Source organism: Crassostrea angulata, chromosome 7, assembly GCF_025612915.1.
Source record: "Crassostrea angulata isolate pt1a10 chromosome 7, ASM2561291v2, whole genome shotgun sequence".
Taxonomy (NCBI): Eukaryota; Metazoa; Mollusca; class Bivalvia; order Ostreida; family Ostreidae; genus Magallana; species Magallana angulata.
Genome location: NC_069117.1, coordinates 53,299,180 through 53,316,542, shown reverse-complemented (window position 1 = coordinate 53,316,542; position 17,363 = coordinate 53,299,180). Strand labels below are relative to the sequence as shown.

The 17,363-nt window shown below is 33.4% G+C and overlaps 1 protein-coding gene across 1 annotated transcript; it reads left to right on the top strand.

Moving 5' to 3' along the window:
• Nucleotides 1-9,125: 9,125 nt before the first annotated feature.
• LOC128156018 (uncharacterized) lies at nucleotides 9,126-15,993 on the top strand. The gene is made up of 3 exons (XM_052817972.1): nucleotides 9,126-9,222; nucleotides 14,011-14,059; nucleotides 14,298-15,993. Exons 2-3 carry the CDS (start codon nucleotides 14,011-14,013, stop codon nucleotides 15,104-15,106), a joined length of 858 nt encoding a protein of 285 aa, XP_052673932.1. The 5' UTR covers nucleotides 9,126-9,222; the 3' UTR covers nucleotides 15,107-15,993.
• The last annotated feature ends 1,370 nt before the right edge of the window (nucleotides 15,994-17,363 follow it).

Genomic DNA, 17,363 nt, shown 5'->3' with positions numbered 1-17,363 from the left:
TTCTGCTGCTTTTTTTTTTAGTTTACGAACAAAATTTTTTAAAAAGGTACGCGGGTAAAATTCATTATTCTTCCAAACATTTAATCAATTCATAAGATGACTAATGATATAATAAATAATAAGATAAATAAATCAATGAACTTTTATTCATAAAAGGAGAAACCGAAAAAAATAATAATAACCAACCTAAGCGCATATACGACTTTTTCACTTGTTAGTTGATTAGAAGATTAGCTTGTATTTAAAAAAAAGTCAGCTCATCACAATATATGTGTTGGTTGTTTTTTGTTTTTGTTTTGTTTTTTTAATTACCCTTGTTTAATTGTTCGAAGAAATAATATGGTACACATTGGGAAGTAAGTCTTTATTACAAAAATATGAAACAAATAGTATAAATGTTTTAGGTAATTGGTTAAAGGTAATTGAATCGTATATCTTGATTTATATAGCATTTTTTTTTCCAAATTGTATATTTATAAATCACGTTGCAAACTTAAAAGTGGAAAAATTAGCAAATAGTGAGTGACAATATAAACCTAAAGTTAGTACCCCTTAACCATGAATTAGAACCCCATCAATCAAAGTAAAACTAAAACATTTCAGTTTCTCATCATATCATTGCACCCTATCTCCCGTTTGATATTTAGAAGAAGAAATATATAATTGTTTTTAAGATCGTCATTTCTAACAGTATTAATTTAAAATTGAAAGCCTTTTGGACGAAGGGAGAAATACATTTCCACTTTTTATTCCCTTCCTCTACAAAATTAAGTCAAGATTGGTCAGTTAGTTCCCTGGGAGAATCTTATACATTGATGGTAATACATTGGAAAATTAAATTTCCAAACCGGCGAATTTTCACTCAAATGCGTTCTCCCGTGTTCATAACGTCGAAGTCAAAACTGTAGATAAGCATCGATTAGATGAAAAAGATTCGAGGTATTCCGAAATCCGTGTAAACGGTGTTCCAAAAAGGGGTGAGAACAGGTGAAATAAACGATGATGACACATGCATGTTATGAAGGCGCATGCCTTAGTTCATATTTGGGGTTGAAAAACCATGTATTTTATTCTATGTATTAATAAATGCCATAATTATCCTTTTTTGTGAGAAATTAATATCATATCAGTTATTGCAAATTATTGTCACGAATGGTCCCCAATAAACATGGCCGGAAAGTAAAAATGGGGGAAAATCTACTATATAGTAGGTTTTCCGTGGGGGTAATCTGGCTATAAAAAGGGGGAAAGCCCACTATATAGTCAGCTTTCCGTGGGGGGAAAACTGCTATATAGCCATTTTTCCGGGGGGAAAGATGGCTAGGGGGAAAATGCACTATATAACACCGGTAAAGGACATATATTGCTTGTGGCAGTTGTGCTATACTCTCATTTGTTATAATAGGTAATACTACATATTGATATAAGATGAAAGTTTCCAATTACAATGTACATAGCTTCTATCATGCATTTTGACCCGTGCAATAGTTTAAAACACTTTTCAAAGCAACCGATCATTTTTGAAATTTAATTTTCTGGATCCCGCCTGATACGTCCGCCTTCTTGTATATTAGAATTACATGTACGTTAACCATATGTACACATTAACTTAATCGGCTATGTTATGTGACGATAACATTTTTTATCAATGTTTTTGCAGGATGGGTAACAAATAACGGCCTATTTGTTGGTTTTTGCACTGATTATTTGAGATAATTTGCCGCCATATTTTATTCATTCCACACACCACTCACAGTTTCTTTATTTGGTGTTCTGTGTATGGCGACAAATTGGTAAATTTGCACCACTCGCCCCTTGTAGCTTCGCCCTGATTACATTTTATCTGGCTACGTGTAATGTAGTAGTATATTAAATACACACATCTTTGTTTGCAGTGCTTATTTACACCTTTAGAGATTTACTTACGAAGTAAACATTTTTATGATTTATATGTAATTATTGCCAATTTTGGTGCGGGGTGGGGGGTGGGTGGGTAGGAAACTACAGAGAAACTTAACTTGGCTGTGATACATATGCCTGTCTATACCTTCTTTTCTTTCTTGTTGGTATATCAATGAATGAATTATAACAAAAACATGTACAACAATTAATTTTGAAATATTCATGCACAATCAACTTTTTAAAAAGTTTTATTGTTCTCTGCACAAGAAATCGGCAATGTGAACAAATTGGCACCCTATCATCCCTACCTTTAATTGTAGAGAGTAGATATCCTTCTATATTGAAAACAATTCCAAAAGTAAGACTCATAATAAGTTGTTTACTGAGGAAAAGGAAAAAAATTGTATTAATTAATAATTCCGTATGATGTGATAATATCTCAATGATTTGTTTATAATCATAGTACTAGTGTATGACTGTATGCATACATAAAAACGATAAGTAATGCTTATATTTATTGGTGAAACCGGACTGATTATTTATATTTAGATTATTTAGATACATGTACTACTCTTCATGCGCGGATCTAGAAAGGAGGGGGTCAGGGGATCTGGACCCCCTGCTCGGGAAAATTGGAGCTTATTAAATTTACATAGTAAAATTATTTAAAATTGGCCTAGGACCCCCTACAGAAAAAATTAGCTACGCTTATGAATTTCTCTACCATAACCGCATTTTTACACAAAAGGGGTGAATAAACCCGGGTTTTAAACTATTACTGTTGGTGAAATACCCCAGGGTTCAAACGCATCAGGTGGAAATGCACCAGGGCAAACAAAATCACTTAGATCCGCGAAGCACACTGCATTATTACTAGTCTACTTAGATATTCTGTGTAAAAGTAAATACAAATAATTATTTAGTTAGGTAGGGAGAAGTGAACATAGCATTTATTTGTATATAAGAGCATGTACGGATGATTTTTATTTAGAACAGTTTGATGTCGCTAGGATACATATTTTCAGATCCTTGATTTGGTTGGTTAATTTAGATATTGAATCTCGAATTTCGAATCTTGAATCTCGTATTTTGAATCTCGAATCTCGAATGATCCTTCTCGGCTTTCGTAGAGATGACAAGATAATGCGTAAAATCTAACAAACCCGCGCGGTTGAAAAAACTCCGAAATCGAGACTTAAAGGATGACACAAGAGTACTTGCAATAAAGGAGGTACAGGCACGTAGCATGAAAGAGGGGGGGGGGGGGCTGGCCCCCTCACTTTTTCTCACAGCAACAAGTTTTCTAAAATTTACATATAAGAAATTAAATTATCATGGAGTTGCACCCCCCCCCCCCCCCCACACTTTTTTAGGAGTAGTAAAAATGGATTGAAAATAGGGAAATGAAGAGTGAAATTGAAGTTATAGATACTACGCCAGCTCCCGCCCCCAATGATTAGGATTTTGAAGATTTTGGAATGTTTTTTTTTTTGCTTGTCAAGATTTTTTTGGATGAGTCTGGCCCCCCACTTTTTAAGACGATGTTACGTGCTTGATGTATGCAAAGAAAATAAACATTAATGGGTTTTTTATTACCACCATTAGTGTATGGGTTTTAAGGCCACCTGAGTCACTCAGGATACCTATTGCTACATGTATGTACTTGTTGAAATCTGCATTCATCTATTAAATATACCACAAAAGGCAACAAAGATGTTGATGCTATGGAAATTAAATTTGAATAGAAAATCACACAGAAAATCCTACTTTTTGAAGTCCATAGCAATGGCAATTGTTTTTAGCAAAATAAAGATGTTCAGGACCTACGGGATATTTTTCTTCATAATATAAAATTCATATTTTACATATGATTGATACTAATTCAAAAATGCTAAAAAATTTGTTTCATTTCTTTTCAACTCGCTACCACAGCATTTTTATTTATGATTGTGTGTCAAATATTCATGATTGGTAGTTTAATTTTAAATAAAATGAAGATATCAATTTGCGAAATTTCTGTTCAGTGATTACTGGAAACACTTTAACATTTTGCATTTTCCATAATTTTTCTTCCTATTGAAAAATGAGAACTTTTTTCCTTGGAAACCCCAAATTGTTGCCATTTGTCACATGATATTGTCAAATAAGCTTTAAGGCCATTCTGACATGTTTACCCTATGTTACCATATTAAAATGGCCACATCGTAACAAATAAATGGTGCTAGGATTTTTTTACTGATCAAAATTGATCAATATGCAAAGTATGAGGAAAATCGGTGACTATGCAAGGCCACCGAATTTCGTTGCTAACATTAGATTTATTTTGATTGCTTAAAACGCCTGTACACTTTGTGAACCATGGAATTAAAAGTAAGTTTTCTCAGTAATGAGTGCGTATAATGTTCATTTTATTAAATGTAGATAATTTTTTTTACCAAAAAGAGTATCTTCAAAGTTTTATAAAAAAATTTAATTGGCATTTAAATGTTGAAAAATCAAATTAAAATTAGTAATGTAGGCGAACGTTATGTTAATTTTGAAATGTAAATACTTTTTTCAAATAAGTGGATGATTAAATATTTTATGAAATTATTTTAATGTCATTCAAAACTTGAAGGAAACGAGGTTTTAGAACTGGATCTGCTATTAAATTGCGTTGTGGTTGTTTACGTCCTAGAAGCCTTTTATTATCTGATTATTCTTTCTTACCTTACATCGCCATTTAAACTATCGGTTTTTTGTAACCCTCTTGACTAGATCATAATTGTATAACTGATGAATGTAGGACCGAATACAATCTAGAATATAAATATATGAGTTGAGAATTAATACATGATTCAGAATATTTAGACTAGGGGTGAAATAAATTGGTTTTATAAAAACAGAGGAACGAACCTCTGCAGCAAAGATTCAAACAACGTTAACTAAACTCTTGTAAAATAAGAGCAATAAAAAGGTATTCCATTCTTACATGTATGGATTTAATTGTAAGACATTGCTTCTTTCACGTTGAAAAATGAATTTCTGTGAATGAAGTTTCCAGACTTCCATGTAAAACAAAAAAAGATTCAATTTTTGAAGTACTTTCTGTGACGAAAGGAAGTTATGCCAATTCAAACAATATATGTTAAACATTTCTAAAAAAAAGATGTCTATCTTTCATTATTAGAGTTTGGTTGTTCATGTCTCTGCAGAATCTGAGATTTCGGTGAGAAAATGTTTTTGTCTCGGGACCGGTGTTGTATAGCAGTTTTTCCCCCATAGTAGCTTTTCCCCCCGGAAAACCTACTATATAGTAGCCTTTCCCCCCGGGGGGGAAAGCTACTATATAGTAGCTTTTCCCCCATAGTAGGATTTCTCCCGCACGTTTTTGGTTCAGATTTTATAAAAAATATTTATGGAAATCCAGTAAGGATTAAAATCAATGTTTCTACACTCCCATGTTGCATACATGTATATCTGCATTCATCTGTACAAGTTAAGTTTCGTTTTGTCGATTTATTATCTTTATAGACGATGCTGAAAGTTGAACATGTGTGTAATGGAATTACACATAAAACTTAATTTAGGTAATTTATTGAAAAAAGTTTTACAAGTTAAACACTTATATTCATAATTCTGTGTTCTGAAATTGTATTAAACGAGAATGTTTTAAGAATTTCTTGATAAATCGATCAGACTGTTTGTGAAAATTTCATCCAGGCTAAACCTCTGTTTTAGAGAAATTTTGTTTCTGATGTTTCAGAGCCCGATTTTTAAAATCCTATTATAATATTTATAGTGCATATTCTTTAGGGTCCAATGTCTCATAAACTAGAGATGACCATATCACCATATTTTTTATAGTGGCAAATGTTTATCACTTGAAGATGACTCTGAAAATTTCAGCCCTCAGGGTAGGGGCCCTTAATGTTTCAGGGCCCGATGTTTAAAACCCCATTATAATGATTGAATAGTGTTCTATGAGTGGTGACCCGAATCTCAAATTCTAGAGATGACCAATTAACCATATTTTCACAGTGATAGTGGTATACCACTAGTAGATGACACCAAAAATTTAAGCCCCCATGCAGGGTAGGAGCCTTTGTTGTTTTCGAGCCCGATGTTTGAAATCCAATTATAAAGAATATGTATTTTTAGGGCCCCATATCTCAAAAACTATAGATGATCACATGAACATATTTTTACGGTCATTTAAAAGTAAAACCATCATTTAAAAATACACAACCACTCATATATTTCTTTATCAAAATGATTGAAAATTACTTTAATCTTGCTGCTTTCTTTTTAAATTTACAAACAAAATTTTTTAAAAAGGTACGTGGGTAAAATTCATTATTCTTCAAAACATTTAATCAATTCATAAGATGACTAATGATATAAATCAATGAACATTTATTCATAAAAGAAGAAACCGAAAATCAAAAATAAATAACCTAGGCGCATATATGACTTTTTTACTTGTTAGTTGATTAGAAAAACAAGCTTATATTTTAAAAAAATCAGCCCATCACAATATATGTGTTGGTTGTTTTTTGAGGGTTTTTTTTGTTTTGTATTTTTAATTACCCTTGTTTAATTGTTCGAAGAAATAATATGGTACACAAGTAAATCTTTATTGCAAAAATATGAAACAAATAGTATAAATTTTTAGGTAATGGAATCGTACATCTTGATTTATGTGGCATCGTTTTCAAAATTGTATATTTATAAATCACGTTGCAAACTTAAAAGTGAAAAAATTAGCAAATAGTGAGTGACAATATAAACAGAAAGTTAGTTCAGGCTCCATTTCACATTTTCCAAAGTAACCAGCAAAGATACCGACATTGTTCTGGTTGTGAAGACATTTCATTGTTTTTTAAAATGTTTAAATCATATCTCGCGTTTAGTAGAAATGTGCTTTAAAATATGAATATGCGTAACTTTAAAACGAAATGGTAAACACTAACTTCACATATGCCTTTAATACATAATTAAAATACCCCTTACCCATGATTTAGAACCCCATCAATCAAGGTAAAACTAAAACATTTCAGTTTCTCATCATATCATTGCATCCTGTCTCCCGTTTGATATTTAGCAGAAGAAATATATATTTGTTTTTAAGATCGTCAATTCTAACGGTATTAATTTAAAATTGATAACCTTTTGGACGAAGGGAGTAATACATTTCCACTTTTTATTCCCTTCCTCTACAAAATTAAGTCAAGATTGGTCAGTTAGTTCCCTGGGAGAAGCTTATACATTGATGGTAATACATTGGAAAATTAAATTTCCAAACTAGCGTATTCATAAACGTCGAAGTCAAAACTGTGGATAAGCATCGATTAGATGAAAAAAGATTCGAGGTATTCCGAAATCCGTGTAAAAGGTGTTCCAAAAAGGGGTGAGAACAGGTGAAATAAACGATGATGACACATGCATGTTATGAAGGCGCATGCCTTAGTTCATATTTGGGGTTGAAAAACCATGTATTTTATTCTATGTATTAATAAATGCCATAATTATCCTTTTTTGTGAGAAATTAATATCATATCAGTTATTGCAAATTATTGTCACGAGTGGTCCGCAATAAACATGGCCGGGAAGTAAAAATGGGGGAAAATCCACTACATAGTAGGTTTTCCTTGGGGGTAATCTGGCTATAAAAAGGGGGAAAGCCCACTATATAGTCAGCTTTCCGTGGGGGGAAAACTGCTATATAGCCATTTTTCCGGGGGGAAGAACTGCTATATAGCCATTTTTCCGGGGGGAAAGATGGCTAGGGGGAAAAGGCACTATATAACACCGGAAACAGAAGTACATGTACTTTGTGAAAATAAAAGCCGGTATTTCTTGTACATTTGCCTAGTGTACACTACTCTTTATCAGGTTAAATGAAACAGCCCAAAAAATAAGTAAAACTTTTTAGAAACATGATTTATTTGAAACCTTCCGATAAAATAAAATCAGTTAAACACATCTTCAATTAATATCTATCATCCGTGTAATTTACAGGCCTTAATCACATACCGTGTCTGATATCTCGTGGGTTCAGAATTTTGTCGACAGTCACTTCCGGTCGTAACCAAAAAGGTTCAAACAAATCGAGCTGTTTATGAATTTAAATGTTTTTCTCTGACAGGATTAGTTAGCTAGACCAACAATAATATACGATAGGAAAATTTTCAAGAAATACAAACGTTTATTTTCATTGATGACTTCCGTTTGTTCTTTTTCTGTCCCTAAAAAACGCTAAAGAGTTGAACATCCAAACTTTGAGGGATAATTGACCTGTGCATGTACATGTGTTACACTAATTTTTTTACCTGTGTATGCACATGTGTTAAATTATTTTTTTTTATTTGTCGTAACTTCTGGTCATCACCAGAAGTGCTTACAGTTTCTGAGATCTTGCGGGTTCAATATTTCTTTTAAAAAGCTACCTGAGATAATTAAGAAGTAAACTTTGTTTGTTTATTTAGCATTGCATATATGATGTATGTTAGGATTCATACGTATAAATTCATTAGATGTAAATTACATTAAATACCTTTAAAATAGTTTTTAAGTACTTCCAGTGACGATTAGAAGAAACACTGAACAAAAAATAATGTGAACACATCTACAACTTTAGGTGTATCATCCCACGAAGTTTAGACGTTAAAGTCTTTATCGTTTCTGAGATCTCGAGGTGTCAAGCTTTTCTTCGCGGGATAGGAAACGGACGACGGTTTTTTTTTTTTAATAAATGGAAAAAAATCTTTCGAGGTATTATCACTGTCTTCCATTCCTGAAAAAGGGGAAAAATAAGAAGAAAAACCACTTCAATCACTAAACCTGACCTAACCAAAACTAAACTTATTCCTGTTACATAACATCTAGCAGTAGAAAAAATTAGAACATGCTATGAAAATAATATGATAAACAGAGGGGACCAAATCATCTTAAGTGACAAGTGAACTGTTGCCAGAAGTTGGAAAGACTTTACAATTCTTGACTGTGAACATCACCGTATTTCCAGATACAACTGTCGATTAAAATTGTAGACCAAGGATAAATCATCAATTTAAATTCCGTCACTGAAGCATACAGGTCTGATCATAAATTAAAATACTGTAAATTTGAATGATTATTATTACTGAATGTTAAGGACGACGGCTTAATTTACTTTGCGCAGATATATCGCGCACCTAAAAAAAATGATTCCAATTTAGTATAAATAGTTCAAATCTGACTGACAATTCTAGATATAGCTATTTTACATATTTTATTTTAAAGCAACAAAAGGAGTAAAAATCCAAAGAGCAACAGTTGATTATTACATATACAAACATCGTAAGTATTTTTTTTAATTTATTTTAGCACGATAAGATTGCAGCGGCATATTTTTTCGTACTTCAAAACATAGACAACCTTACCGCTACTAGAATGAAAAACCGTGGAACTATATCCGTGTATATAACATTGATGCAACCAAATCTAATTCCAGTCTAATACGGTCGGTTTGAGAAAAAAATATAGTTACAATTATAACAACATATAGTTACATTATCCAAGTAATGAGTATAAGCCATAAACCTATTACCAAGATATGTTAGTTTGAATCGGAAATAATTTTTTTTCATTTAAATTCTAATGTTGACAAGTTATTCATTGCATCATAAACCTTGATAAACCTGGAGGGATAACACTTAAGATGCTTAAGTGATGAAACCATCAACATGGTATATATTATATGAATAAAATAATTTAAAAAATAAAATATGAAAGTAAAGGCTAAGGTAAGATTTAGGAAAACATGTGGTTTCACCAGCAGTAGTGGTATCTGGGGAATAAGAATAGGAATAATAACTTTGGCTTCAAAACGTAGTAAATCTGTATACGTTTAACCCAAAATGGCACTGTAGCAACCTTTAATGATACACCGTCCACTAATGATATAATGTTGCATTAGTGGTCAGGATGTTGACAACTAATGATATGATTTTATCATGAACAAACAACCTAACTGTCCGCTAATGATATAATTTTAGATTTATATCATTGGCAGTCAAAAATCGTAACCTCTAATTATATGAAAAAAAAATGGTAAAATAAGTACTACCTTGACCACTTATGATATACATTTGCACACATTTTCAATTGCATTAGTGGATGGATTTGCAACCTTTAATGATAATTGATATGATATGATATAATATAATATACCTGCGCTCTATACTATGAAGGAAAAAATGACGACATTTACATTTGCAAACAAAATCTACTTAAGTGACGTCATATATAGATGGACAGGTCATGGACAATGGTGACTAATGTTGAGTTTAATATGTTAGACAACCTGTGTATAATGTTGGATAAAGATTTGATTTTGATACGATACTGCAAAAGAATTGGTTAAATTTAGGGGGGGGGGCAGTTATTTGATCATATATATATTGTAATATACACCATTCTGACATTGCCCCTGACATTTTACCGTTTTACTTGAAATGAAATTAATAGTCGCATACAGACAAAATACATACAATTTATGACTTCGTTTGTTTACAAATTAATCATCATTAAACAAAAAATGAGTTGTGCTAGATATTTTTAGTTGATGAAAAATTTGAAGAAAAGCAATTTTACGATATTGAAAAAATTATTTTTAAACACAAAAAGTCCAATGGATAAGATTATTTGCTATTGTGGTCTGTAGTACAACTGAATCACTTATCTGTTGTTGAATATGTGGGTTTGTTAATTATAGATTAGAACAACAAAGAATATCAATTAAAGTTCGTTGAATTAAAACTACATAAACAATAGTGATCATGTCGGTGTAACAAAGAATGATGACTCGGGTTGAAAATTGACCGGGATAAAATCATATAATTTGTGGTCAACATCCTGACCACTAATGCAACATTATATCATTAGTGGACGGTGTATCATTAGAGGTTGCTACATGGCACGTTATTGCATTTTATGCAAACTAGGTAACGAGTCTAAGGGAAAATTGAAGTGTTCCCTTACCTACATGTAGTGACAAGATAACAACTTTTGTTGCTACTACCAATTTTGATTTATTCATGAAACATACAAGCATATGGAAACACTCCAAACTCTCATCTCGTGTTGGTTTCGCATGAAAACTTCTTCATTCTCAACATTTGGCACCTGTTGCTATAAATTGATCATTTACAAAGAAGAAATAAATTGTAAACAGGTTATGCAAAATAGGTAAAGGTAATCAGTTACCTAGTTTTGAATTAAACTTCATTTATGATCGGTGATTTTTTTTTAAAATGTGTCCGTGGGGGAATTTGAAATTAGTACATTAATATTTTAAAGGGATTCCAATTTTATCGAATTTTTGTTTGCATCATTAAGTTCTTTAAATTACGTTTTATATTTAGTGCATGCATACGCGGTATTTGGCGGAAATTCATTACTCAACAATTAAGCGTTGATTTGAATTTGAGTTTTTCTTAACTTCTCCGCTCTTATTCATCTATACAAGGCACGAAACGATAACATTAATAGAGCGGAGACAGTTTAACGTTAAACAGAATACAGACACAATGTGTTACATTTAAAAAAATCTCACTCATTTTTGTATATAAAATTATAAATCTGCTTAGAAGTATTCAAAGAAGATTAGGTCGATTAGGCGTGTAAAATGCCCATACACGGTCGGACAAGCTACTGAAAAAATAAAATATCAATAAATCTGATATTGTTTTAAAAAATCATTCAAAATAATATATATTAAACATACCATTGATTTTTAATCTATAAATATGATCAATACTTGGAACATGTTGACTCAAGCATGCCTATACGTATCAAAACCTGCAAATACTGTCATTTTTTTTATTTCTAGGCATTTTCTTTTATTGAGTGGGTCTGTACTCCATATTTTTTTATAGTCTAAATAAGGTCTAATGGAAAACAAGCCAATTTCAATCAACAAAAACATGGAGAGATGACCCACTATATATTAAAAATATCATTTTGTATCCAACAATTGAACGTTTTGAAAAATATAATACAAGTCCGTAAATTCGTGGCCAAAGTCACAAAAATATTTAAACAGCCTACGTTGTAGTGTCTAAAATGGCTCAGTGGTTAGAGTACCTGACATAAGCTAACCTTATATATCTAGGGTTTTTTATGTTATGGGTTCGATACCACCAAAATTTCAGGCTATATTTGAATTCTTATCTTTTGTTAAATATATTAAAAACTGAATATATTTAGAAAGACTTTAGTGTGCTTTTGCAAACATGTATTATAATATATTTGAATAGATTTAATTGGGTAAAAAATAAATTCAAAATTGTATTTTACGACTAAACCGAATGTGCATTTACGCAATCTTATTCCCCCATACTCTTTCAATATTTTATGTATTTGATAAACCTCTACCAAACTTCGTATTGACATGCCGTTGGCTGATTGGATTTTCACAGGTTTAACTGAAACTATCCAGTTAGACAGTTTAAACCCATTTATGAACATTTTTTTATCGAAAATACTAGTATTAAAAGATATGAAATTTTTTTTATCTCAAGTTCAAACTTTTAATGTTCTGAAAATGGTATATATAAGGAAAAAACAACATCATGCATATGATGACACCCATAAGTTATTCCAACCCTTTACTAAAAAGAGTTCTTTGAACACCGACAATACAAGGTAACAAAGCCGATTAAAATCACATGTGCATCTATGCATGCTGCTATAGATTCTGAATATTTCTTGCAATAAAAACTTTCAGAATTTGTTAAGTAGCACATTTCAATTTGTTGGAAAAGATGTCAAGTGGATATGGATACGCTTAAGATTTATTTTAATATGGATTTTTGCACTATATTAAACTTGTTTTTTTTCATGCAAAGAAATCTTCATCTTCGCTAGCCAAGGGTTTTCGGTCCACTTTGCTCCCCATAAACCCTTGGCGGATTTCATTACGAAAACTTGGTGACACGCTCCGTTTAATGATTGGCTGCAGCTGCGAGTAGTCGATCCAATCACAGTGCTTGTAAATATAAACTTTAAAAGAAAACACGTGTGATCTTTGGTAAAACATTCGGTGCTTTTAACAAGTTGAGACACAAGTTCTTGAGTACAGTGCCTCACCAACGATGGTATAACCAGATCGCTTAAAAAACCTATATATTTTACAGGGATTGAACATAGTTCTACAAACTTGTCAAGGCTCGCGTGATAGCATGGGAAGTAAACATGGCGAATGTAGAAGTTGTCTATTCCGTTAGTATATACGTTCCTGCTTATGGTTATTGCTTTTAAAGGTTCAATGAGCTGCGTTTTATTTAATTTCTTTGTTCCGCAATATTCACGACAACGATACCTGAAATAGTTATGATTTATTTTCACTATTTCCTTGAATCAACTTCATGTCCGAGCCACTGTCATTAAATTCTATGGTAATTGTTCGATCCGTCATTGTATAAATATAATCCTAGTTACTAGTATTAGTTTAATTTCTTTTTTTTCCAGAGGAATTTCATATTCTGAACTACTTCGCTTTCAAAGCATATTCAAATTCAAATGTTAAATTTTGAAATAAAAAATAACACCATTCACACTCTGCATACAATGAAACAAACTAGTGTAAGTATACAAGTAATGTCAAATAAGTTTTTGACAAAAATGAGAAAGTTATGAAACCATCCACATTTCGTTGATTTTGTTTGTCAAGATATCAGCTATTTTGACTGCAAATATAAAGATTGATAACGGTAGGATGAGACATGACGCAAACATGCCACGTTATCTTCGTAGGTTTTCCTCTTCAAAGGGGGAGGGGGCATTTAGGGCATATAACCTTGTTGACGGGCGATTTTTTTTAAATAGTTTCTATGAATGGATTTGCGGACTTATACAAGGTTAAACGAAAAATGGCGTTTTAATTACTGGCTAAATAATTTCGACGCTATTTTGACAAATCATAAATTTCTTAACACATATACGTGACAGTAATTGGTAACAGCTCCGGTTCAAAATCATGAAATAATAAAACAAGATCAAAATAAACTAAAAGTGCAACAAATCATTTCAAAATCATTATATTTCAATAACGGTTATATTTCATGGTTCTTTATATATTTTCAGATGAATGTGTACGTTTCTTTCATTTTGCTGGCAATTGTCAATGCGCAAGGTAAAAATCATAGATATTTTTCATGACAAAAACATAACATGAATAAGATTTTTTATTTCCAAATTCTAATTAAATAAAAATTAAGTTAATTTGACAAAGACAACCGAAGCCTTCGATACATGTATCTATCATAATTTTTAGTAAATCATATTTACGGTAAATATGTTATTCGCAAAAGCCTGTTTTCGTGAATGTTAATAAGATATTAATTATCGTTGTTTGACAAACTCTTCTACAGATTCTTCTTTGAGTTTAAGTTCTGTTGGATCAACTGTTATTATGAGTGCACCAGTTTCAACAACAAGCACTCCAGTTGCTGCCTCCAGTTCGCCGATCATTTCCACTAGTTCACTAGTTGCTACCACCAGTATGCCATTTATTTTCACGAGTGCACCTGTTGCTACCACCAGTATGCCAGCTATTTTCACGAGTGCACCAGTTGCCACCACAAGTATGCCAGATATTTTCACGAGTGCACCAGTTGCCACCACAAGTATGCCAGATATTTTTACGAGTGCACCAGTTGCCACCACAAGTATGCCAGTTATTTTCACGAGTGCATCAGTTGCCACCACCGGTATGCCGGTTATTACCACGAGTGCACCAGTTGCTACCACCAGAATGCCAGTTATTACAACGAGTGAACCAGTTGCTACCACCGGTATGCCAGTTATTACCACGAGTGCGCCAGTTGCTACCACCAGAATGCCAGTTATTACAACGAGTGAACCAGTTGCTACCACCGGTATGCCAGTTATTACCACGAGTGCGCCAGTTGCTACCACCAGAATGCCAGTTATTACAACGAGTGAACCAGTTGCTACCACTAGCAGTCTAACGGTAGCCTCTAGTTCGCCTATTATATCTACCAGTGCACCGGCTGAGTCGACTAGTGCGTCGATTGCTCCTTCTAGTACGACGGTTGTTACTGCAAGTACTGCGCCGGGAAGTGGAGGAGATAGCGGAGCCAGTGCTTTGATGTTAAGCAACTACGTGTTTGTCCTGACTGTAATCGGCATGTGTGTGATGCTGTTAGTAGACCTCTGACTGGCCAGTTGTTGTTATTTATTGGCGCTTATGTGATATGCCTATGATCTGTATAGGGAGGCAAATTCAATGCATTAGTTTGTGATGTTATATTATACATTATCTTTTTTCATATACTGTATTTATTCATGATAACTATGTTATGATTGATTCATGTTTTGAAATTTAGACAACTTTGTAAAAAGATGGGTGGATTAGGCGTGTAAAATGCCTAGGCTATAAAAGGACGGATAAAATAATGTAAAATTGAAATAACAAATCTGATCATTTTTGATAAATCATTCAAAACAATGTAAATTTAACACAACATCGATTTTTAGCTCTTAAAGACGTTAAATATTTGGAATATGATGATTTAAACTGCCATATGCGTATCTAAACAGTGTATTTTTTTAATGTCTTTTCTTTCATAAAGTAGGTATGTGCTCCATATTTTTTGTCATTGTCTAAATAAGGTCTAATGGAAAACAATCAACAAATACTTGGAAAAATGACTCACCATATATTTAAAATATAATTTTGTATCTCAACAATTGAACATTTTAGAAAAACGATAAAAAGTCCGTAAATTTTAACCAAAATCGCATATAGCATTTAAACAACACTCTATGTTGTAACTGAAATGGCTCAGTGGTTAGAGACGTTAAGTAATCTTAAACGACTATAAAGCTTCGATACCACCAATTTTTATTTTTATTTTTCTTATCTTTTTTTTTCAAATATCAAAAAATGAATAAATTTGGAAATTGTATATTACGACCAAACCAAATGGGCCAAGGCATTTGCGCTATCTAATTCACCAATCTTCTTATTCGTGTTTATGAAATATGTTGCCACAAAAAGACGTTTGGTATATAAAAACCCTGATTTGGTAAAGGGAAATTCCATGATTTTGTTTCTAATACGTTTCCCCTTTGGATACTATAAAACAATGCACGTTGAATATTAGATTCTCTACACAATCAGTGCAAATATAGACGGAGACCTTTATGAGTTTCATTGTCATACACAGGTAAGAAATGGCAAACATGTTGCATGGTGAGGAGACAGAACAAGCGTCATTTTGGAATTGACACCGAAACATTACCAAACACGCCACTGCGCAGAGGCCGCATACCACGGAGAACACATCAAAACTGTAGACACAGTTTCAGGATGTCAAAAATTGGCACCCGAAATACATCCGATGATAGACATCTCAATGCAGGAATGTATGGTGTTCCGATGGGGCCACTTCGACCTTCGCATTTCGCCTTTAGGTCGAAGATGCGAGAGTGCGAAGTTGCGAAGGCGAAAGTGCGAGAGTGCGACGGCGAAGGAGCGAAAGTGCGAAGATGCGACGGCGAAGCGCGAGGATGCGGTGGCGAAAGTGCAACTTCGCACTCTCGCCTTCGCAACTTCGCACTTTCGCCTTCGCCTTTTTTGATAGCATTCAGAAAGTCTCGGTCGATTACATAGAATTTGATGCAGGCACCGTACCGATTAATCCATGATATCATTGGTACGCATGCGCTAGGCCATTGTGCTTACTATGAATGTTTATAAATATTTTAATGTGTATATGTGACAACAGTGACATATATATTTACCAGTGCTGGCTATGTCTAATCATTATATACTCCATATAAAATGTAATGTCCGCCATAATGTATACATATGCACTTCCAGGCTCCTGTCACTTACCAGCTGTCTGTTTACCGTGGATCAAACTGAGTAACATTCTAATTTCATAATGCGACACTCCTTGCTCATGTATGGATCTAGAGGGGAAGAGGGCATCCCCCCGGAAAATTCAACATTAAAACTTCACACATGCAGTAAAGGGGGAGGGAGGGTCCGGATCTCATTAATAATAAAATCTCCAAAACTTGTCTCGGAACCCTCCCCCACCCCCGACAAATATAATTATCCATCCACCCCCACCCCTCCCCCCCCCCAAAAAAAATAAAAAGTTATGGATCTGCGCAGGCTGTTGAAAATAAATTCTAAAAAGTTTTGTCTGCCTCAGATGTCCTTTTATACAGCTAAAATTGTCTTTAAACGATAGAGAGCTCCACAATTATAAAAAGGCGAAGGCGAAAGTGCGAAGACGCGAAGGCGAGAGTGCGAAGTTGCGATGGCGAAGGTGCGATAGTAGTATCGCTTCTTCGCCTTCGCAACTTCGCACTTTCGCCTTCGCATCTTCGCGCTTGGCTGTCGCATCTTCGCACTTTCGCTCCTTCGCCGTCGCACCTTCGCACTTTCGCCTTCGCAACTT

What these genes read in the sequence shown, in the direction of transcription:
- LOC128156018 (XM_052817972.1), top strand. Translation starts at nt 14,011, where the DNA reads ATGAATGTGTACGTTTCTTTCATTTTGCTGGCAATTGTCAATGCGCAA. An exon ending in GGCAATTGTCAATGCGCAAG is followed by an intron (nt 14,060 to 14,297) that starts GTAAAAATCATA and finishes ACTCTTCTACAG; the next exon opens with ATTCTTCTTTGAGTTTAAGT.